General features: G+C 39.3%; 3 protein-coding genes across 5 annotated transcripts in view; 2 read left to right on the top strand and 1 right to left on the bottom strand.

Annotated features, from left to right (window-relative positions):
• Positions 1 to 23,373, top strand: part of LOC144642940 (uncharacterized) — a 128,924-nt gene that overhangs the window by 24,765 nt on the left and 80,786 nt on the right. The gene's annotated exons all lie outside the window — the stretch shown is intronic.
• Positions 1 to 23,373, top strand: part of LOC144642177 (patatin-like phospholipase domain-containing protein 7) — a 38,333-nt gene that overhangs the window by 12,727 nt on the left and 2,233 nt on the right. For all 3 annotated transcript variants that reach the window (XR_013568710.1, XM_078501165.1, XM_078501175.1), the window contains 29 exons: positions 513 to 704; positions 1,498 to 1,757; positions 2,417 to 2,494; positions 2,616 to 2,687; positions 3,666 to 3,799; positions 8,692 to 8,823; positions 9,169 to 9,292; positions 9,816 to 9,865; positions 10,237 to 10,300; positions 10,578 to 10,662; positions 10,942 to 11,073; positions 11,592 to 11,655; positions 11,990 to 12,104; positions 12,875 to 12,928; positions 13,244 to 13,387; positions 13,921 to 13,968; positions 15,026 to 15,063; positions 15,557 to 15,634; positions 15,769 to 15,812; positions 16,518 to 16,630; positions 17,609 to 17,672; positions 17,845 to 17,897; positions 18,240 to 18,309; positions 18,632 to 18,748; positions 19,158 to 19,306; positions 19,706 to 19,818; positions 20,115 to 20,154; positions 22,021 to 22,155; positions 22,635 to 22,922. Coding sequence is in view for 2 of the 3 variants with exons in the window: in XM_078501165.1 (XP_078357291.1) it covers positions 513 to 704; positions 1,498 to 1,757; positions 2,417 to 2,494; positions 2,616 to 2,687; positions 3,666 to 3,799; positions 8,692 to 8,823; positions 9,169 to 9,292; positions 9,816 to 9,865; positions 10,237 to 10,300; positions 10,578 to 10,662; positions 10,942 to 11,073; positions 11,592 to 11,655; positions 11,990 to 12,104; positions 12,875 to 12,928; positions 13,244 to 13,387; positions 13,921 to 13,968; positions 15,026 to 15,063; positions 15,557 to 15,634; positions 15,769 to 15,812; positions 16,518 to 16,630; positions 17,609 to 17,672; positions 17,845 to 17,897; positions 18,240 to 18,309; positions 18,632 to 18,748; positions 19,158 to 19,306; positions 19,706 to 19,818; positions 20,115 to 20,154; positions 22,021 to 22,155; positions 22,635 to 22,922 (3,050 nt within the window). In the remaining variant the exon portion in view is untranslated. The remainder of the gene's footprint in view (positions 1 to 512; positions 705 to 1,497; positions 1,758 to 2,416; positions 2,495 to 2,615; positions 2,688 to 3,665; positions 3,800 to 8,691; positions 8,824 to 9,168; positions 9,293 to 9,815; positions 9,866 to 10,236; positions 10,301 to 10,577; positions 10,663 to 10,941; positions 11,074 to 11,591; positions 11,656 to 11,989; positions 12,105 to 12,874; positions 12,929 to 13,243; positions 13,388 to 13,920; positions 13,969 to 15,025; positions 15,064 to 15,556; positions 15,635 to 15,768; positions 15,813 to 16,517; positions 16,631 to 17,608; positions 17,673 to 17,844; positions 17,898 to 18,239; positions 18,310 to 18,631; positions 18,749 to 19,157; positions 19,307 to 19,705; positions 19,819 to 20,114; positions 20,155 to 22,020; positions 22,156 to 22,634; positions 22,923 to 23,373) is intronic.
• Positions 5,580 to 7,793, bottom strand: LOC144649284 (5-hydroxytryptamine receptor 1B-like). The gene has a single exon (XM_078508761.1). It carries the CDS (start codon positions 7,571 to 7,573, stop codon positions 6,629 to 6,631), a length of 945 nt encoding a protein of 314 aa, XP_078364887.1. The 5' UTR covers positions 7,574 to 7,793; the 3' UTR covers positions 5,580 to 6,628.

The following is a 23,373-nucleotide window of genomic DNA, read 5'->3' as shown; positions in this document are numbered from 1 at the left end:
ATTTTCGGGCGAAAATCCCGTTGTCCCGATAAGCTGCCCGTCGCCCCCACTAACTGCCCCTGGGTCTCCGAGGGTGGTATTGAAAATGAAGTGAAAAAAAATGAAGTGAAAAAATGCAATTGCTCCAATTGCTTACACACCGCGAGGATCATTTCATTCATTTCATCATTAATTTTACCCGCAGTTCACATATATGTCCTTCATACATTCACTTTGTCAAGCAATTAATAAAGCTCCCTTTCCCAAAGGTCCAAAGGCGCTATTTACAGGTTAAAAAATTAAAATCTACAATCAAATTCAAAGAAGCTAAAAAAAGCCTAATATTCATCGAAAAGAAGTAAAAAAGCTAAAAGATTGTTTTTTAAGTATTAAAACTACAATAACCTTATCAATTTAAAAAGGCACGCTTAAAAATAACTGTTTTCGTATTGCAACAGTATTAACATCAAAAGAAGAGTATAATAGTCAATAAGGAAAATTCATACATGTTTTTGTGTTATTTGCGACTGCAGGAGAGCCACGTGGAATCTTGGGTAAGGAGAGCAGTAAACCTATTCCGGTAAAGAAGGTACCTTTACATCGGAGCGTCAGTTTCACGGAGCCTGAGCACGAGCGAAAAGTGGATAAACAAATTGGACGCTGCAAGTCAGCAGCGACCCTTGAAACCATGTGGGGGACTGGGGGCGACCCAGAAAGCCTATCAGGTGAATACTCCAAATTGTCTTTTTACAGTTGCTGTTGCATATACTCTCACCGTGTCTTTCTCCTTCTAGAGGTATAAATTAATATTGGTATTTGTAAAAAAAAAAAAAAAAAAAAAAAAAAAAAAAAAAAAAAAAAAAAAAAAAAAAAAAAAAAAAAAAAAAAAAAAAAAAAAAAAAAAAAAAAAAAAAAAAAAAAAAAAACACCCTACAGTATTTTACTGTGAATTCCTAGCTAGGACAACCTAACAAAATTAGCGGCTACCCTCGACCTCCCACCCTAAAGGGAAACACAATAAGCAATAATCCACTTGAAAAATTCTTTTAAAAATAGATGCCGGTAACTTTGTTCTTTCTGGCAATACAAATGTTCGTTCAATTTCAAGTGCGTTTGTTCTTTTACTGAACATTTATTTCCATTTTAGCTATTTGTTCATTAAAAACTGGTTTGCACGATATCACTAACTTCTCAAAATTTTCGGAAAATCGCTAAATTAAATAGTCGCTAAATCTTGCTCTGAAAGAATCGCTAAAATTAGTAGTAACCTTAAGGTTATGGCTGTAGCTTTTGATGGATAAACATCCTATCTTGGGAGGGCAGCATTCATGTATCGAGCTAATTGGCTTCTTCAATCCCTAGAATTGGAAAGAAATCTACCTTTACGGTGAAGAATAAAAAATGTTTTATTTCGCTAGTAGATGCAGGTCAAAGTCTTGCTCTCAGTTAACAACGAATGAAAAAGAAAAATAACTGGTCCTTTAAACTGGTCCTTAAACCGGTTTATCTTGCTTGCAGATCTATCTGATTTTGACGCAGCACTGGGCCGGGCACGTGTGGCTTCCCTTCCAGACTCCCCCGGCCGTATGGCTACATTTGACCTGGAGGGTAGTGACACGGAAGGCAGCCCTACTTCCCTGGGGGAGGGACGCTTTGACTTCCCGTGTACCCCTGTGACTGATGACCTGTCAAAACAGTTTCTAACCATGGACCCTGAAGAAGAGGACATGATGATGAAGACGGCGGCAAGCGAGATTGCCAAAAGTCTTGATTTACCGGTACGAAATGTGACTATGTTATGCCTTGTGGATACTACCCGGCCTGACCAATCGATGAAACCGATAATCGATGATAATCGATAATAATCGATGCCAATTAATCGATTGATATTGGAAATCGATGACCAATCGATGACGGAAAACTTTGTGACTTTTAATTTCATCGATTTTCATTGACTGTCATCGATTTTCATCGCCTATCATCGATTATCATCGATTTTCATCGATCGATCGTTTTTCATTTGGTGTGATTCAATATGGGTGTTATTACATCAACTCAGTGGCTCTTAAAAGCGATCAATACCTCATTTATTCATTTTCGACATTTTAGTGATCAGTACTAGTACTTATGCCTGTTATGCATCAAAAACAACGTTATTAAGGAATGGGGCAAGGTTTACACCAGCGTATAGATTACTTGAGAAATACAACAGCAAAAGTTGTGTTATGTGCATGTATGAAATGACGTAAGCTAAACAAGCCAAAGAAATATAAACTTGAATTAACAGCAACAGGAAAATAACTCGGAGATAAGTGGCTTGGTCTAGGTAGATTCCTATAATCTCTAAAAGGAAAACCAAAACAAACTTTTGACACTCAATCGAAAATTGCTGCAAGTTCAAATTCCTGTAATTGAATTTCGTATTGTTCATTTTCAGGATTCTTCGTTGCTAGAAGGTATTCTTTCCATAGCAAGCATTCCTTCAGGAACTGTTCTTATCAAGCAAGGGGATGTGGTAAGGAAAACGACTCTTAAGGATTCTATATCTTCGTATACAATTTTAATGTCTGAGATTATATATCGATTGATAATCGGCTGTACAAACTAACAAATTTTCACTGCTTTCTTATTGACAGGACTGTAGTTTGTATTTTGTTGTGAACAGCTCTCTGGAAGTTACACAGAAAAGTCTCAGCGATGACCAAGAGGTACTTTTTCACGTTCTTTTTTAACGTAGGAAAACCTCAAAATTTAGTCCAATGAAATAGTTTCAAGAGACTTTCACGCAAGAGAACGAATGACCCATACCATCCCTTTTCCCCACAAGAATGCCACCTCGCGTTATTACACAAAAGAGTACTGATGCCCTTATAAGCTTATCTTCTACAGAAAATCTTTCCTTATAATACACCATTACATAACACTTGTTGATTATGAGACCATTACACAAACGAAAAGTTGCTCCTTGTAACCTTTACATCTACAGTGAATCTGCCCTTGTGGATAAATCATTACAGAAGAACATTGATGTCCGATACAATCCCTTTTCCCACAAAAAACCCTCTTCTAATCAAGAAACCACTCCACAATAGAACCAATGCTCCAAATCTGCTCACATATGTGTGTCTAATTCTTACAGAGGTGCAACCTGTCTCCCACACAACCCTTTTTCCCTGATTTAGTGAAAATCCATCTATTCAAATTTTGGATCAATTTAGGTTTCTGGGAAACTGCTCACCTACCCCTCCCCAAACCTAACATTTTGCCCAAAGCGATAAGTAAGGGTTAATGTTAGGTTTGGGGAGGGGTAGGTGAGCAGTTTCCCAGACACCTAAATTGATCCCAAATTTTTAAACTACCTTATAACATGAAATTTTGGCGACACGTAATCCGTATTTAGCGACACTTTGATTTAGCGATTTTTAGTAAATTTTGGAACATAAGTCACTCAATTTTCCAAAATTTCATGAAAATCCGTATAAAGCGACATTTAAATTTAGCGATTTTTTGAAAAAGCGCTTAATTCGCTAAATTAAAGTGTCGCCAAAATTTCATGTAATAAGATATCTCGTATGGTTTCCATGTCTTTTCTAGTCCTTCCTCGCTGATTCTTTTTCTAATATTTATTTTTATTACTTAAAAATTAAACTGATAACAACTCGGCCGTGTTTATGTTTGTTTCACAGTACCACCTGTACACAGCCCTCCCTGGTGAGTTTGTCGGCGTGTTGGCGGTTGTTACTGGAGAACCTTCTTTCTTCAACGTCAAGGCAACCAAACAATGTCACGTGGTCATCATCAGCAAAGCCAACTTTTACAAGTAGGTAACAAACAACACTCGATCGGGTAGAGTGCATACGGGTTACTGTGGCTGTCTTTATCTATTAATAGCCGCATTTAACAAACAATTTATTCAAATCAGACGAAAAACTCAGTCGGGGGAACAACATCTCCCCGGAAGTGAGTGAGCCCGCGCCTTTAATCCCAGAAGATGCAAAGCAACATGACGTATTTGTACGGGCGATTGGTTTCGAAGTACTCGTGAGCGCTCGCGTTAGTTTTTGATTGGATGAAATAATTCGGAAATTCTTCGAGTGCTTCAACGAAGATTTGCCAAAACCGGCAGTTATTCCCCCTACTGAATTCGTAAAAATAAATACAGCACGCACAACCAGACAAAATAATTAACAATTATTGCATGAGGTTAAGCATAATATCTTGATTTGTCAGTGGCGAGAAGATCAATTATTTGCCGAAGCCGAACGCTGAGGCAAATAATTGACCTGCGAGTCACTGCAATATCACGATATTTTGCGAAAACCGAGTTCAACAATTGTTTTATCATTCGATCACAGAGTTTGGTTTTGGTGTAGTAAGAATAGCGAGTGCGTGAGTGACGTCATGACTGAGACAAGACTCTGACAAACAAACCAAAATGGCGGACGATTTTCCTTAAACACTTTCGAACACAGCCGGTGTTCCTTTAACACTCTTATGAGACGATTTTATTTTACTCTATTTAATACTCAGAACACGCTGATGTTTCTGAGCCTCGTAAAGGATATAATCATTTGCATTCTATTTTTAAATATCGCGCGCTTCGCTATTGTAGATCGCTTTCCGACCCCTTACCGTCAACTCTGGAAAAACAAACTGCCATTTTTCACAGAAGTGGACATAATTACGCAAACGCAGTTTATTATTTGCAGCAAAGTCACTGTCAGACGCTACTGCGCATAAGCAGACCATTATTTGTAGGCAGTTATTTGCAGATCAGGTGTTGGGCTATCCTCCAATGAAAAGGAAGACAAAAATTGCTTCAAATGATAAATAATTTATTCGCCTTGGACTTATTCTTCAAAGGTAAAGACGGCTAATGTAATTTCTTGAATGCTAATCCAATGCAGGCAAGATAACTGTCGTTCCCAATTAATTTTTGTTTTGTCCGTAGTCAAGGTTAATGATTTTTTTGTTCCGGTGGCTTTGAATCAGGGATGAATTCTTAATCGGGTTCGTCTGTTGCACTGTTGTTAGTCAACACTTAAAGAAAATGTTCTGGCAAACTTATAACACAATTATTTGAACTGTTTGAAGTGGCGGCTGAAAGGGGACGTATACCTAAATGAGAGAAGTTTTTATTTCACCGGTGCTTTTTGAGTTTAACTTGAGTGTGTTCGAGTGTAATTATGTGGCGGCAAGATGAGAAAATGTTTTGTCAAACGTAGAACGCAGCTATAAATCGAATTGAATTAAAGTGGGAATGAAAAGATAAGTTTTTTTTTTGCTTCAGAGTTAACCTTAATTTAAAAACCTGTACGTCAAATTAACTACGATAGCTTGAATCCATATCTATAAAGAGAATGTTCTGACAAATATTTGTTCTGTTTGAAGTGGCGATGAAAGGGGACGTACTGTAAACCTATACAAGAGAAGTTTTTAATTCTTAGCTCACTTAAATCTAAGACGTGTACATCTGCGGTGCTTTGGAGTTTAACTTGAGTGAGTTCAAGTATAATTATGTGGCAGCAAGACGAGAGAGTGTTTTGTCAAACGTAAAACGCAGCTTTTTCTCACTTTTAAACGGACACTGTCACCAGTTTCACTTCAAAAACTCAAGAGCCTAAAAACATATGGAAACTACGAATAGTGGTCCAATTTTGTTAAAAATCACCCTGCAAGTGTACTAAAGCGATAAACAAGATGTATTTATGTGATGCCATCAGGAACTTTAGATTTCAACTTGAAAAAATCAGGCTGATTTTTTCAAGTTTTGTCCTTGTGGACTGAAAAAACACCTAAAAATTATCATGGCTCCCTTCTTCCTTCAACAACAATTTTCTTCATATCTTCATCTTGATGTACTAGGTGCATTTCGTGTACGAGAAGGCTATTCGCCAAATTTAGTATTTTTTACTGAAAGGCATTAAAATCCCCGTGACAGTGTCCCTTTAAGCGGGGGTGAAATAAAACGTATGCTTTTCCAAGGGATTTTATTTTATTTCAGAGAGCACTTTAAATTTACAATATGTACGACAAATGAACTGATAGCTTGAATTCGAATAACAGGAAGTGCACGCACCTCGGAGGGTAATTATGCTGCTGCCAGATGTTGTACTTCACGGCAAAATCACTTTGTGGAATAACTGCCTCTACTAAGTGCTACAAACTAATTTTCTAAGGTTAAGAAATGCTTTCTTTGTTTCCCGATTTCGAGCGCTGATACTAAGAGCTTTACTTGTCATGGAAATTTGCCAACGAACGACCGAAAACGCCTTCAACAAGTTCTTATTTTAGCAGTATTAGAGAATGCTTTTAGCAATTCCACTGAAAACTACTCATTCATTTGAATAACAAAAAAAAAGATATGGTTTTATTAAGGCAATAGAAACCTCTTAATTTAGATGGTAATTTTGGCGCACTGAAGTATGGCATATCAATCGCCATTGACGTTTCTAATTAATTTTTATTTTAAAATTAAACTAAAGGAAACTTGAAAAGCGAAAAACAACGCACTAATTTATATTACTTTCTTCCAACTTTTTTTTTTATATATATATATATTTGTTGCTCTAAAATTGTTTATTGTTATGTCTGTGCACTGAACATTAAGGAGTTAACGTATTGGATAAAGTATACAAAATGTAAATTTTTATATGCTTTGTGGCTGCTTTTCATTTGTATTTGTTTTCAGCCTTAGATTAAGAGATATTCGCTGGGTTACGAAGCATCTGATTCGAAAAACGCGATTCACTTCCTGTCTGAAATCTCTGTTTCGTAGTGAATATAACCACGGATTGATTCCAGATGATAAGAACGCTATTAGCTCGACCCAAAGCCAAACCAAACGCATATTTCTGCAATTGTCGCTGGTTGTCAAATGGATAAACGATGTCGTTAAGCTAGGGAACCATGAGATTAAAAACAGCACTACAACGAAACCCACCGTCTTAGCGGCTTTTCGGTTTCGAAGTCCTTCGCTTACTAGCTTCACGTGAACGTTTTGCCTTGCAATTGTTTTGCATTGTTCCCTCGCGACCACCGAGATGCGAGAGTAGCAGAAACTGATGAGTATCATCGGGAAAAGAATTGTTAAAACCGTCACACACATCCAGAGTTTAGGCAGGTTGGCGGGGTTTGTAACCATAATCCGCGAGAATCCAAACGAAAAGGATGCAATCCATACTAATGCCCCCGCGGTGTAACACCTTTTTCCTGTAACTATCTGGTTGTATAGCAAAGCAAAACGTATTGCGATGTATCTATCCAAGCTCACCACGCACAAGCTAAAAGTCGTTGTCACACACGTTTGAATCCATAGCGCGTCAATGGCTATTTTAAACGGGTGGCTGTACGGGAGAGGTTTCAAAACACACCGTACGACCCACATTGGATCGATAATCAGCCCTACTAGAAGATCAGCCAATGCTAGCGAGCTCAATAGCAGGTTAGAAAACGTTCTGACAGTGCGAGATTTGTAAATAACCCAAAGAAAAACAGCATTTCCAACGATGGCTGGTAGGGCGATGATGCTGTACAGCAAAGCCAGAATAACTGATTCAGGAAACGTCAACTCTCCACTGCAGTTATTTGCCATGTTTTAAGTTTGATCTAGCATCGTTGTTGACTGTTAATCCATTATCTACCAAGTGATGAGTGTTTCGATGTCTGGTGTCGCCTGCCAATGCGAGTGCCCCAAAGGATCACGGGAGTGAGACAGCTTGGGCACTCCTGTATGCCATTAGCGCTTTTAGTTTCCGTTGATTGGCACGCGACGACTTAAACTTCCTCAAACGGTAAAAGTGCAGGTCGATCCTTTTCACTACCTTGAACGCCGCTCAGATTCAAAAACTGACAAAATGAAAATCTCTTTTAATCAAACATCTAAAAACAAACAATACATCATGGAAGAAGGGGAACTATTCAAATCACTTAGTCAACCTGCATGTTAAATAAATTGCTGTTTATGCAGGCTCTCCACAGCTGTCGTGTCGAACGTCTAAAAACAGGCCACAGCTGTCCTCCGGCTGAGTTTCCCAATACAACTTAAAGAAACTAAAACGAGCATTAAAAGCCCCACAAGGGTACATTAAGGTCGAGGACCTCAAAGTTGAAATCATTACGAATTTTAACCGGTCTGGCGATCTTTGCATTTCTGGTAGTCGCTGTAAAGATTAACGAGTCATGTAATCATTAGACCCTTTGAAGGCCTTCTTCCGCCTTGTCGCCAAAGGGCCAAACATGGCGTGGAACACATTGTTTGTTTGGTATAAAACCGGAATTCGCTGTCAAATAATTACTACAGATTAATGAATTGTAAACTTTGATATCAGGTAAAGGTTTTATTGATCAGTTGTAAGGGATGTATCTATGATAGAAAGTGTGTACTCACATAGTTTTCCATCCATTTGTCTGTAAAAACCTGTCAAATTTTCACGCTTTCTATCGCAGCTACATCCGCGAAATTTGAATTAACAACATTCTTGGCCTGATATTTTAAGTTCACAAGTTAAATGTTCATTCTGGTTTTTACGATACAAATATGTCACGTAAAAAGGTCTATTTTTCAGCGAAACATCGCCATTTGGCGGGAAGCACCTTCCTAGACTGTTCCACATCTTACAGATGAAATGCAAATAAAAATTGTAGAAAGAAGAGACCGACCGACTGTTGGATCACTTTATTTGATTAATTGGTTGCTTTCTTTCGTTCCAGTGTTATTCGTCATAAGCCCAGAGTAATACTGAACGTGGCCCATTCTCTGATAAGTCATCTCTCTCCTTTTCTGAGACAAATCGACTATGCCCTCGATTGGATGCACGTGGAAGCCGGCAGAGCGGTTTACAGGTAAAATGAAAACCAAACTTCCTTTGAAACCGCGTCCTTCAATTTCCGGCACACACTTCAAAGTCTAATAGCTTTAGAAGTGATCATGTGAATTTGAGCCTACGCGAAAGCCTATTCGCCACTTTAGAAAGGAGAAGAAATCTGGGGCGAATCTCAAGTCGCAGTCGCTTGTGAGACCATTTCTGAGGAGGATAATATAGCTTGTCATATTTTGTTTTGTCCTCAGTAACGATCCCACAAGCGACTGCGAGCGGAAACTCGCCCCAGGTTTCTTGTTTCTAAAGTGACGAATGATTTGTGAACTCCAAAGATAGCTGTCAACACAAGTCTCGTGTTGCATTTCAGACAAGGCGAACAGTCCAACTGTATTTACATTGTGCTAAATGGCCGCCTTCGTTCAGTTGTTACACTCAGCAATGGCAAGAAGGAACTCGACCGCGAGGCTGGCCGCGGGGAACTGGTGGGAGTGGTGAGTGTTGTAATATTAAGGCACGTGAATGATTTGTTGGATATCATGAAATCTCTTGCCCAGGGCGCATTCTCGTAAATTTGGTGTTAGCAGGAGCGAAAGCTTTTGAAACGAGATTAGATTTTTGGTGAAGCGAAAAGAGTTCTGTTTGTCCTGTAGAGTTAAAGCTGGGGTACGTCTATTGCTTGGTATAGAATTAAGCACTTTGGCGAATGGTTTTTGAAGTATCTAAGCTTAAGGCATCCGCTACAACTTGGACCACGCGCCTATTGTCAGTTAACGTTTGACTGTTTACAGTTGTCGGGTAATCCCATCCAAAACGTTTCACTTAATTCGAGTCATATAAAAGCATGCAGACTAATGTCAAACCTCTGGTTTTTTGTTTTTCTTTTTGTGATTATCGATGCAGATTATTTAATGACATAGGGTTACATTCTAATTTAAAAGTTTAACTAATTCTGTCATTGCAGACTTTGTTGTTGATATTTCTTTATGCTGACCGCCTGACGTTTCATCTTTTCAGGTGGAAGTTCTAACTCAAGCCCCGAGAGCGACAACTGTTCACGCCATTCGGTTTGTTTGTTATTGCTATATTTACACTGTAGAGCGTTCTTTTTAATTTACTAAGTCTTACGCAGTCACAGAGCGAAAGACTGACGCCGCTTTCAGTGTAATAAGCCAATCAAACTTGATAGCAAAACAACAAAATGAAAATGATATACCCTGTGTCAGCGCAGGACAAGTTACGTAAGCAAACTCTCACGTGATTGGCCCAGAAGTTAAGATCTCTGCTGTGAATGGTCAGGACACGTTAAAAGAAATTTTGAAGAAAGTATAACGTAGAACGCTGTTATTTCTTTGAAAGACGATTAGGGAAGGGATGGCTGCTGTTCAAGATTTGAAACTCAGCATGTTTATAAGCAAAACATTTTTACCATACGCAGGGACACCGAACTGGCGGTTCTTCCAGATGGTCTGCTTAACACAATCAAGAGACATTTTCCTCAGGTATAGTCGAGGCTATAACGTGGTGATTGTGTTATTTTATAGAACAGGATGAATATTTCTTAATTTATTTAACAATACTTTTATTGTGAAAGAATTGTTACATTTAAAACTTAGAACCATGTAAAACCAGTTCCGGATTTCTGTTTGTTCTTAGACGTCAGTTTTGTGCTGTTTCGATATTTTAAAGCATCGTTTGACGAGGAGACAGTTCAGGCTTCCTAAGTAAGTTTTTTGCTTTGTGATTAAAAGTTTGATTGTTTTGTTTCGTTTTCAACAGGTTGTTACACGTCTGATCCATCTGCTTGGCGAAAGACTTCTAGGACAGTACAGGAGAAGTCACACAAGAAGCGAAACATTACTCGGTATAGAGATAAAGTCTTCTTCCCTTCATTTATACTTTAAACTCAAATAGCTTGTGACGCACATTTCCTGAAACCGCTTCATCAGCAGCAGCATGTAGAATTGTTCCGGAAAACTGCTATCTATTTTGTGTCAGTTCGATCGTTGTTGTTGTTGTTGTTGTTTTTGTTGTTTTCAATGTGTACAATTGTTAAGGAAAGCGATGTTAAGATTTGTTTTCTTAGCTTTCCTTTCTATAAAGACTTGTTCAACTTACATGTAATTCTATGTTTACTGCACAGAAAATCACAGACCGGTTGATAATCAGATATTTGGAGGCTCTAATCTCGGTACAGTGGCTATAATCCCCGCGTCAGAAGATGTGCCTATCTCTAACTTCTCATTTGAACTCAGCTTAGCACTTCACACTATCGGTGAGTAGCATAGATTACTGTCTGACTTCAAGTCACATAAAAGCAAACGCCTGTTTTATGACTTATCAGTTCTGGCGTTTTCCTGCTTCTCTCCGGTTTCTAAAGCATTTACAACTCACGTGGAGGCTTGCTACTGCCCGTGTATGGATGTTAGTCCACAAAGCGTTTAAGAAAGGATAAAAGGAAAGAGAAGTTCGAGCAGCTCTTTTTAACAGGGTATAAATTTTAAGCGTTAAGAAAAAAGCAGTTAAAACTGCAGGTAGTTTGTTAAGATTGTGTGAATTAAACAGTTTTACATTTTCGTAGCGGAGAAATGGGCCGCGTAGAAACCAACTTGGTTTTTATGCAGAAATATGTGACATAATCCGGGAATCCAGTGTTGCAAATGAGTGGCGTGCGCTGTGCATAACGTGCCATTTTTATGTAAAATTGTGTATTCCCCAAACTGATTTAGATTGCTGATCTTCCAACATATTCGCACTCGACTGTTGATTGTGCCTTTTCATTCTGGTTCCCAGGTCCCACTCTTTTGCTGACCAGCTCGTTAGTCCGAAGCAAGCTTGGTAGCTCTGCAATGGACAGGTATCTAGTTGTTGTTGCTTTGTTTTCGTATGTCCGCATATCGTGCGACGAGGGCTTCTAAAGAATCGTATAGAATCACTTAACGTACCTTTGTGGAATTTTTTTCCTTTTCCAGGTTGCTTGGTATTTGTTCATGTCTGTGCAGTTGTTATCTTTTGTTTTGTTGATATTTTAACATTTTGATATCCAAGATGGCGTCGTTCTGTGTGTTAAACGCTTATAATTATAATCGCTTATAATCGTATTTTTCTCTTGACTATGTTATATTCTTACATTCTGGCTTTTCACGACTGTTTCTGTTAAAGTAATCAATTTTGCTGTTTTCTGTTTATAGTATGAACGAGTACCGTCTGTCCAGCTGGCTGGGTCAACAGGAAGACCTTCATCGTATTGTATTGTATCAAGCTGATGCTTTTATGTCTGCCTGGACAAAACGATGTATTAGACATGTATGAATATTAACACTAAGTTTAGATTTAAAGAAACTATATTCGATGAATCACTTAAAGCTGATTTCCAGTCCGTACTGCGCAGACTCGGGGTTTGTTTTCGTTTTTGTTTTGAATTCGTTGAAACGTTACACTTCGGTGACAGCATACAAGTTTTTTAGTCCGCCATTACAGTTCGTTTGGTTCAAGAACTTCCGATGAGCTGAAACGTCGGTTTGAAATAGCGTCAAGGTTCCTCTACTCGTTATTATTTGTTCTGTAAGGATATCTGGCGTTAATAATGAAAAAAAAAAAGGTAAGTTTGTCGCGGAATTTTTAGTTTTGCTTGTAAACATTCGTTCGTGGTGGGCTCACATAAACATTGCAGCCGAGATTGCGCAGTACGGACTGGAATTCATCTTTAAAGTTTGTGTATTTGTTTTTCATTTGTTCAGTTGAAGTAAGATTGGTTCAAGATACTTAAGTAGGTCATTGTTTTAAACGTTTTGTTCAGCCTAAACATGTGATGGCTTCAGCGCCATTCCTCCCACGTTTACCGCAAGGTTATGAGGTGTTTTTTGCCCGTCTCTGCTTAACCAAGTTAATAAATTCAAGCGTATCGTTCTTTGCCACTTAAATGAAGATCAGCGTCGGGTAGCTTGCAACCATTTACTCGAAAGCAGTGTTAATCCTGTGCATTTAGATCGATTGTGTTAGGAAGTCGAACATATTGAGTTTCTTTGAATTCGATTTTTGAATTTTCTTATTTATAACTTCTTTCTCCATTTCAGGCGGACAGCATTGTTATTGTTGGTGTCGCAGACGGCAGTCCTGCAGTTGGCCAGGTAAAATGTAGTATTTCGCTTTTTTTTCTTCTTCTTCTTCTTTGTTTTTTGGGGGGAGGGGGGGGGGGCAGGGGATGGGGCTATTTTTACTTGTATTTCTTATTGCATAGAAGCCGAAGGTCAGATTTTTTTATCATTTTGAACCTTATCACCCAGTCAAGAAAACAAAGCACAATGTGCGTTGCGAAATCCTCTCCTTTGTTAGCCAGATCTTGTTACCAGCCCTACCAATACCGTAAACAAGCGATCCGTTTTTAAACAAGTTTAAGTCTTCATAATACTGGTATCGTGTACTCAGTGGTGACTTTTTTCCAGTTGGAGAAGCAGCTTGAGAATATTGGTGTCCGCTCCCAGAAGGAGCTCATTCTCTTACACCGTGAAGACGCCGCCAAAGGCTTCCGTATTTCACACACTGTGGATTGGCTGAACGCACGGGGCTGGATCTGTGCTCATCATCATGTAAGATTTCATTTTATAAAGTCTATAAACGCCTCGCACTGGCCCTTGCGCGTGATGTAGCACATTAATTCATGCAAATCATCTGCAGTTGGACAGTTTTATCAGTGCACTATCTGTTCATCCCTCGAGAAATAAAGAGAAAGGGCTTTAAAAATAAGGTTGGAACGACTTATACTAGAAATCACTTCATTTTTTTGATTTTATTTATTTTCAGATATATGTAAACTTACTTAGAAATCTCTGCCGATTTTCGATTCAATGCCTGATCTTGATTGAGAGATGTGCTTTTGCTCAGATTGCTTAAGAACCCGACTGCAACATTACGATCTGTAAAGAAAACAAACAAATTGTTGAACATGACTTGTCTTTGCACGTAACACAATCAGTGTAAATGGCACGGGACCTATCACATCACTTCATGCAAATCATCTGTAGGAGGACAGACGACGTCCAATGGTGGTGGTTAGGGATCATCTGAGTCCGGCTCTGATTGTTTAATCTTGTTATTATTATTTTATTTATTTTAACTAAAGGTTCGATGCGCTAAGAAAATTTTTGGACGACGCTCTTTGTCTGAAAAGGTAGGAATATTGAAATATTAGTGTCAGGAGTACCCATTTAGTCAAAATGTATTGGAATATCGATTAAGACTCAGGGGAGTACTTTGAGAATTTTGGTTGGGGTTGTGTCGCTGGGAGTCTGAACCCTTACCCCATTATTGACCATGTTCGATGTACAGTGGAACCCCGATATAACGATCTTCGATATAACGATATTCCCGATATAACGATAAATATTCTATGTCCCGGCAAATTTTACAGTAAAATGTATGGGACGGAACCCCGATATAACAATCTTCGATATAACGATATTCCCGATATAACGATGCGAATTTAGCAGACCGAATGTAAAATCTTTCCCGATATAACGATATTATTAGTACACGGTCACAAAACATCGAATTTAATGCAATAACATTACAGTAATCGAGTAATCTCTAACGTTTCTGTAAACAGACTTGCACGATGATATACGAAAATGATACTGTGTCCTAAGCCTCTTTATCAACTTTACCCTCCTTATCCTCCTTTAACATGCACTAAAAAGTACTTTTTAGGTTTACCCCGATATAACGATATTTTCGGTTATGTTACGGCCATATCGTTTTATCGGGAGTTTCGATATAACGATTCCTCGATATAACGATATAATTTTACTGCTCCCTTGGCATATCGTTATATCGGGGTTCCACTGTATTTGATGTAACCCTATTTTAGAAAAACCTCCCTACTCTACCCCTGCAGACTTGCTTTTCTCCAGAAAACCCCATCTCTATCGTAATCAGTTCCTTCTAAAATTGTTGTAATATCTGCATTTCCACTTTTTTTTTCAATTCCAAGTGTCAGTTGTTAGTCAAGACTAGATCCTTTTTACCACTTAACAGTTTCCAGGTAAATTACACCCTATTGTAGACCGAACTCGTTGATTTCTATACCCTATCCCAGACTAAAACTGCTTGAAAACCATACCCTTCACAGCGACACATACCTATATAGCTTCCCTCCAACCCTGGGATGAATAGTTCATTTTTTGGGGGTTTGTGTATAATAGACTAACTCTCGTTCCATTTCTTTATAGTACGCACAAAACCCTGCAGCATATCCTCAACCAGACAAGTAAGTGAATTCTCTGACTCCATTGATATTACATTTACTTACCTGTTTTTTTTGTTTTTTTTTTTGTTATTTCGGGTAAATATCTCTTACATCGCCTATCAATAACCAAATCTGCTAAAGTTGGGATCGGCGAGGCATTTTGGCGGGATTTGTTTGCAAAAAAGAGTATATAAAGTGGAAATAAGCTACAGAACATTTCAATGTCACTGTCAGGCTATAGCCAGTGCAAATTCCGTATCGCACTTTGACATTTTTTCGACCCTTTTTCTACAGAGGCAATTTTTAACAATATTGGGCCACTAAACAAAACCATTTGTTGACATTGCCCTTGTGGGGTATCAGCCAGTTATTTTCAGATAGCATGGTGATATGTGATTTACTACACTGCGTCCAACGACCACGTCAATAAATCGCGCATCTCCGTTCCTCTTACTTTCCGGTAATTTAGTAGAAATGAATAAGGTTTTTTTTTTAATAACATTAATTCTTTCAGGAAATCCGACTTCTTACGTCTCGCCCGAAGACTGACGGGAACGTCTATTGGATTGATTCTAGGAGGAGGTGGGGCCAGGTAAAACCGGTTTTTTTGAATGTTTATAACTTTTTTGTCTCCTTTTGACTGCGCGAATATCCCATGACACACATTTTTTTGCCTCTCGAGGACTCTGCATGGAAAGTATTCTCAATGGTTTTGTTATATTTTAGGGGCTTATCTCATGTTGGAGTCATCAAAGCACTGGAAGAGGCAGGTGTGTTGAAGTTTCTTTTTGCCATTCTAGTCAAACGAAGCAGTTCTTTCTACAGAGATAGCAGTTCAGTTCTACCTGACTAAAAGAAAGTGTTTATTAATCGTTATTTTGTATGTTGGTTTGGGTTTTGCAAGGATAAATTAAATTTTCCGTAGAAATTAGACCGTTTACCCATTACATTACCAAAGTATCTTGGGTGCCTTCATTCGGGACTTTCACCTTGGCACAGCATTAGGTCTTTATGAAATAGACGACAGGTCACTACAATACTAAGTTGATTTTGACCTTCTGCAGGTAAATAAACCGCCGTAGCGAATTCGTAAAAGGCTAATGCGGTTTCGAGCGTAAGCCCTTCTTCGGCGCCCTTTTGCTCCGACGAAGACTCGACCGCTGACACAGCACAACATTTTCTTTAGACGCTCTGATCACTAAGGTCACAACAGTACCCGTTGTCCTGAAAGTGGCGGACGAATTATCATAATAGACATTTTTTCCAAAGGGTTTAAATTGTCGTACTTTTTCTTTTTGGACGTTTTTCAAATTATCTGCTATGCGACGCATTTCAGTCAAGAAGCAGAACAGTACCAAACTTTGAATGACAAAACCGCCTTTGAAGTGGCATAAAAAGTACTTGAGTCTCATTTTACAGATGAGATATTGGTTACTTGATGTTCGTGAACACGTGTGGTAATGATTTGTTTGTAGGTATTCCTGTGGACATGGTTGGCGGCACCAGCATGGGATCGTTTGTTGGCGCAGCATACGCCGAGTCTGGTGACGTCAGCAAAATGTGTCAGAAGGTCCGAGAGTGGTCGCTGGTAAGAGCTTGTCATACGAGTCAGTGCACCTAATAATGGGCTGTTACAGGAAATGATTTTGGCGTACAGTATATGAAATAATTCATATATGTGAACTGCGGATGAGATGTTAAGTGAAGAAATGATCCTCGCAGTGAATTGCAACTCACCTCGCCCCCAATGTGTGGCTTCAATAGCTCAGTTGGTAGAGCATCACACCGGTATCGCGGACGTCACGGGTTCGAATCCCTTTGAAGCCAGAATTTTTTTCTAATTTCTTTCTTTGCAATTTTCTTTAATTACAATTCACTGCGTGGATCATTTCTTCACTCTACAAGAAGTGATTTTGTTAAGTCGGGCGTGTCTTTTATGGGTAAAAAAAAGTAAATCAGATAAAATGAATATATGTTGTTTATAGTGGCCAATGCATTAAGCTACACCAAGCTAGTTTCTAAGCATGCCACTCAAACCAATATTTCAAATAAACATAACGAGCTTTAAAATCCCAATTGGCCTGAAGCAGACTGACCAGTTGGCTACTTACAAGCACGACCGAGGAGTTGAACTAGGATCTGAGAAACAACTCCAGCTGGTGGTTAGAGAGGGACCTGAACCCGGCAACTTCGGACTTCAAGTCCGGCACCCTAACCACTCGGCCACAGTGCCTCCCAAATGGTTAAAAGGAATGTGTTTTTTTACCTCGCAGTAGCACCGTTTGGCAAATATTTGTTGTATTTTTAAACTGGCATGGGATTTCTAAAAGCACTCAGGGTCGTTCGAATTCCTGTTCCTGAAAATTATTTGAGCCCGCACCACCAATGATGTTGCTTGGTAGCACGACATGGCTGCTGACGTCAGACTGACGCGTCAACTTTTCGGAATGCTCGTGCTAATTTTGATTGGCGGTAACAATCGGAGAATCTTCGGGTGATCCAACGAGGATTTACCGAAAGCAGAACTTGTTTCAAGCCGATCTAAAAGTTTCTTTGCCATTTGTAGGACATGAATTCAATCTTTAAGAAGATCCTGGATCTGACTTATCCATTCACGTCAATGTTTTCTGGTAAGATTGGTTTTGTAGCTCATTTCTTTGACTGTAAACTTGTAAACTAAGACGTGACTTAAATTGCTCAGACATGAACTATTTCGATTATTTATCTTTTTCTTTGGTATTTTTCTGTTGCCTTTGTAATAATAAAGTTTATTAAAAAATGAACTATTTCTCTCTTATGCAGGAAGTGGCTTTAACGCAAGTATAAGAAGTACATTCGGAGAGCGACAGATAGAGGTACACTATACTTCCGCATTCTAGTATTGTTAATCGTGATTAAGGACTTGAAAATTAGTAACCATTCTAGTAAGTGCGCTTGTATAAAAACTAAAACTGCGTGTAGTACATTTTCGGGAGCCACCATACACGAGTCTAAAACTACCAATTAAAAATGGGGCGGGGTGGGGGGTGAGTCTTCACGGTTTCTGTAACATGAAGCGACTAGAAGTATTGGCACTTCCTCTCGTCTGGATGCTAGTCCATAAAACTCGGTCGCGAATCCCGCCAGCGACGCGGGCTAGTGATTCTACTGCCACGTTAATGATTAAAAACCAATTGGTGTTTTTCTTTTTCGTACAGGATCTCTTGTTGCCTTACTTTTGCATCACCACTGACATTACGTCATCAAGAATGAGAGTGCACACCGACGGTAAGATGTGTACTTAAGTTATTTTTGTGATTACTTTCAGACGTAGAAAAACAGCAATGGAGAAGTAAAAAGCCGAAAATAAACAACGATGGTTTCGACTGATCAAGATTAAGACGGGCTACCCAAAGCGCGTATGCAGACCTGTCAAAATACTACTTTAAAAATTATCTTTGAAAATTAAACACCTTTTACCACTGATATTCCGGAAAATCCTGTACATTATTGGTTAAAAATAAAAAAAAAATTGTGCGACTGCAAAAATCGTCGATGAAAAAAGGACCCACATATATTACTCATAACTAACACATGATTCCCTTTGTAGGTTGCTTATGGCGTTATGTCCGTGCTAGTATGTCCCTGTCAGGTTATCTGCCTCCACTGTGTGACCCCAAGGATGGACATCTGTTATTGGACGGTGGATACGTCAATAATTTACCTGGTGAGTGAGTGTTATCTTGTATCGTAACCTTTCGTGAAATCGAGGGGGTATTTTCATTGGCCGTCATGACTCAACTGGTATAATTTTTCTTGTTCAATTAGGTAACAATACAACAAGTGTCAACACGCAAATTCTTTTAACATTTTTCTATACATTTCATATTTCTATACATTTACTGGACAAGTTGGAAGAGTTTGTTTTTACCCTTGACTCTGAAACGGCCAAGCGCTGAACGTTAATTAAAAATTACCTTCGTATTGAAATGTTTTATAACTCAAATATTTGTCTCTCACTGACTATATTTGACAAATATTTGAGTTATGAATATTCCTGACTGCAATTTCAGTGTTTATTGAAATGTTTTAGCTACATCATTTCCCGTTTTGAAAATTCTGCATGTGTTTTTTAGCGGATGTCATGAAGACTATGGGCGCTCAGACGATCATAGCAATCGATGTAGGGTCGGAGGATCCCGACGACCTCACGAACTATGGCGACCAATTGTCAGGCTGGTGGCTACTGTGGAACAAGTGGAATCCTTTTGCTGAAACCGTCAAGGTAAGAAGTGGTTTTATCAGACATACATGTTTTGGACAGTTGTTAGTTACACCGTAATGTTGTTCTGTGGAGAGACTCAAGACTAGCAGCTCTCTTTTTAGAATAAAAATTGTTCATCGAGCCCGAGTTTTCTATGAACAATAGTCAGTGAGGCGCAGCTAAGTCGACTATGGCTTAAAGAAAACAAGGGCGGCTAGTCTAATTGTCTTGGTAGAAACTCTACTGGATTGCAGTCCAAACAAAATAAAGAATACTTTCCCTTTTTAGAGCAACTCGCGCTTGTTCTGACAGCGAAAAGAAAACAATAGGAGAACCAATCAGATTCGCGGATTTCCAATAGAACACGCTGAGGGTCTTCTAAAAAGGGTCTTGAAAAAATCCTTTTACATGCATTTTCAGATTCCTGACATGGCGGAAATCCAGTCTCGTTTGGCGTATGTATCGTGCGTAAGACAACTGGCTGAAGTAAAGGAGAGCAGTTACTGCGAGTACATCAGACCCCCTATCGACAGGTATGTCGTCACAGATTCATTCATAGTCCATTTTTCATCCAAAGAAATCGTAACGGTGAACGTACTCGTTAAAAGGGAGTCGGAGGTACAAAGCGCTGAAATCACCAGCAGTGTTAGAGCAGTGTTAGTTATCAGGACAATTCGGCTCATTTTACAGAATATTTTGTTTCGCCTAACTGTAATTGTTGTACGGTAGCAAACGACAGTCTTGCACACATGTAGCTCAAGAGTTTATATAATGTATCAAGTTGGTTATAGATTTTGACTGATTAACCAATTGGTTTCTTGATCAACAGGTTCAAGACATTGGAGTTCGGTCGCTTTGACGAGATAGTGGTAAGTGAAGTGCAATTCTGCGTGTATTTTCAAAACTTCATGTTCTCTTTTGCCATGATGTAGTATCACCCGGCATAGCTAATCGAACGTTCGAAAATCGAACTCAATCGAACTCAATCCATGGATTGAGTTCGATTGAGTTCGGCAATCGAACGAAATCGAACACCAGACTTTCAGTGAGTTCGATTTCCGAACAAATCGAACCCAATCGAACCCAATCAATCAGATTGTGTTCGATTGAGTTCGGTAACCGACCTAACTCGAACACAATTAAATGGATTGCGGTCGATTGGCTCTGGTAAACCTATACATACAAAGCAAGCCCGTCGAAAGCAGGTTTTTCTTGCGCATTTTTACAGGTTATTCAATAACAGAAACCCCTGTCCGCAGTTATGAGAACAGAACAAAACAGAACAAAAATATCGTTATTCCCGCTTGCGTGTTCAATAATTATTGCACCATTTCCTTTTTAAAAACATCTTACTGTCGTGATAGAAAGGATAAATAGTAAATGCAACAGTAATTTTTTTTTCCTCAGGTCAAAATCAAAGTAAATGATCAGATGTTCGTGTAGATTGATTTCTTGGCCTGGGTGTCAAGGGTTATCTTGTCCCGCGGCGCTCTTTAGCCTACGTGGCCGGCGTTCAAAGGGGAAGGAGAACGGAAGTTCGAGCGCGAAGCGCGAGGTGCGAGGAGAGAGCGCGAACTCCTCTTCTCCTTCCCCTTTGAACGACGGCCACGCAGGCTACGCGCTCTTATGATTGTACTGCTTGTCTTTTGTGGCAAAAAAGAGAGCGGATTGAATTCCCTGGTACCTCGGTTTATTTCGTTGGCATCTGTTCCTGGTTCTCTTGAATCTCACAAAAACAGCTTCTGTCAAGTTATCGAAGCATTTACAGGCCACAGGGAAGAAACTAGTTCACGTTGAATCGGGTTGAAGGTGACCTAATTGTCCGCGCTCGTTTGCAATTCGGAATGCACGGCCTTTCTCGCCGATTTTCTTTAAAACATCGAAAACTTCGCCATCCTTGACGTCAAAGCGGCATTCCTGGTAGCCTTCTACTACGCATTTGAAGCTTACAACCCACAGAGTATCTGAAGCCATTTCTGCGACCACGTGCTAAACTCCGGGCTGAAGTAACTCGAGCTTCCAAGATCTGGTTATAGATTTTCAACGCCGGTTTTACAAAAATCAAGAGTTCGAAAATCGAACGTTCGATTGAGTTCGATTGAATATTTTTCTTTTCGGTGAGTTCGATTTGGTTCGATTGCCGAACTCAATCGAACTCAATCCATGGACTGAGTTCGATTGAGTTCGATTGAGTTCGATTGAAATTTAGTTCGATTGGGCTCGATTTGCTATGCCGGGAGTATCAATACAGTGTATTGCTGATTCGCGACTCGACTCACTAATTGTATTGTATTTATTATAACCATTTGTTTTAACAACCAATAGATCTTGGGTTGGCAGTTTATGAACAGCCGGTAAAGAAAAGAAATGATCCTCGCAGTGAAATTGCAAAGGAAGAAGCCTGAAAAAATTCAGGGTTTCAGCTGCATTTAAACCCGTGACCTCCGCGATACCGCGGTGGCGAGAATTATTACTGAAATCTACGATGTTCCTGAGTCTACAGCCATCTAGGGTGATAAAATAAGTCATCATTGGCGTATTCACAACCTACCTTTTTGAGCCATAAGAATAACACAAAAATTCTACCAAATATCATCATCAGATAGTGCTTTATTTTGTTGATTACCATGCCCTTTTTTTCTTCCGTATTGATTTCAAGATAAAGTTTTTCTTCAATCTCTCTTAAGAAAAAGATTTTTTATTTCCGTTCCTATTTCGCTGCTATTTTCTTTCAGGACGTGGGTTACCATCACGGTAAGACTGTTTTCAAAGGCTGGGTCAGAGGAAACAAATTACCCGACATCTTCAGGGAGCACCCGTCTAGGAGTCACATGACGCATGCGTACGCCACAGGACAACCTGTTGGGAAGGTAACAAATGCAAAGCTAATTCAAAACAAAGCTTGAACATTTTGAGAACTTGATTAGCGTTCGACATGGCTTATCATCTGTACAAGTTGATTAATGAGAGCTATGGATCAAAATTGTCAAAAATTATCCTGATTTCCAGAGTCCGCTCACGTTGTCGAAATGTTAGTCGCTTACAACAGTTATTTTCAGGACTACCATAACCCGAACGATCACACTAATTATATTGACAATAGGTACATTGCTTTTACGTTCAGCTAGTCGAAAAAAAAAACCTTCGTGTGTCTATTCTTATTATCCCATAATATTACCCTGAAACGAAATTAAGTTATTTTGTGGAATCAGGGTACATTTTTTGGAAGTTCGTGTAACCTTCAGTAACACCAGAAAGAAAGTAAAGAAAGTTTCAAAAGCGACGCTCTTGTAAGAGGTAGCTTTGATGCGTTCATGGTTGACCGATTTTCTCTTTTTTGGGTTCAAAGTTGACAAGCAACACCACCTTCACTAATTTGGCGGAACAAATATCCCGGATTGAACCACCTTATCCTCACGACTGGGTACCATACTCCTCCTCGGATGAACTGCTAAGTTCCAGTGCCCCTGATGGTCGCCACATGTACTGGGCCTCAGAGGAAGATGACGAAGACGAAGAAGAAGTGAATCTGGTTCGAGTACGACCGAGAACAGGCTCTCTGTCCGAACACGAAGATTTACTGGCTCTCAAGGCGCAAGCGCAGGCGGTAATTAGACGCGAAGAAGCCGGATATGACGTAAGCTTCCTTGTTTCCCCCTTAACTTTCAGTTATAAATTTTGATAAAACTGTAGTATTCTCACAAAATGACATGGGACATTCTACAAAGGGGAAGGCGGCCATGTATAGTAGTGTTTCATCTTCTTGAATCAGAAGTTAAACCTTTAGGGAAAGATACCACACGATGTGAAGGTCAACGAGTGAAGGCGATTGATTGGTATAAAATTGTCCAAAATTGAAAAGAAACCTCAAACTTATGGTTTCCTAAGGACAAAGAATTGACAAAGATCCTTCACTGAAAGAACATGTCAGTCCGTTAAGATTTTGCCGGATTTGCACGGATAGCAGTATTGTCATCGCGAACTTGCATTTTTTTTTTTTCGATCAGTACCTACAAAGAAAAAGACTGTTTTTGGTAATTGGTATACTAAGTTGAATGACTTATTTTAGTGAAGTGGGACTAAGACCT

Source organism: Oculina patagonica, chromosome 1, assembly GCF_052425735.1.
Source record: "Oculina patagonica isolate OP01 chromosome 1, crgOcupat, whole genome shotgun sequence".
NCBI lineage: Eukaryota > Metazoa > Cnidaria > Anthozoa > Scleractinia > Oculinidae > Oculina > Oculina patagonica.
This window is presented reverse-complemented; position numbering and strand designations above follow the sequence as displayed.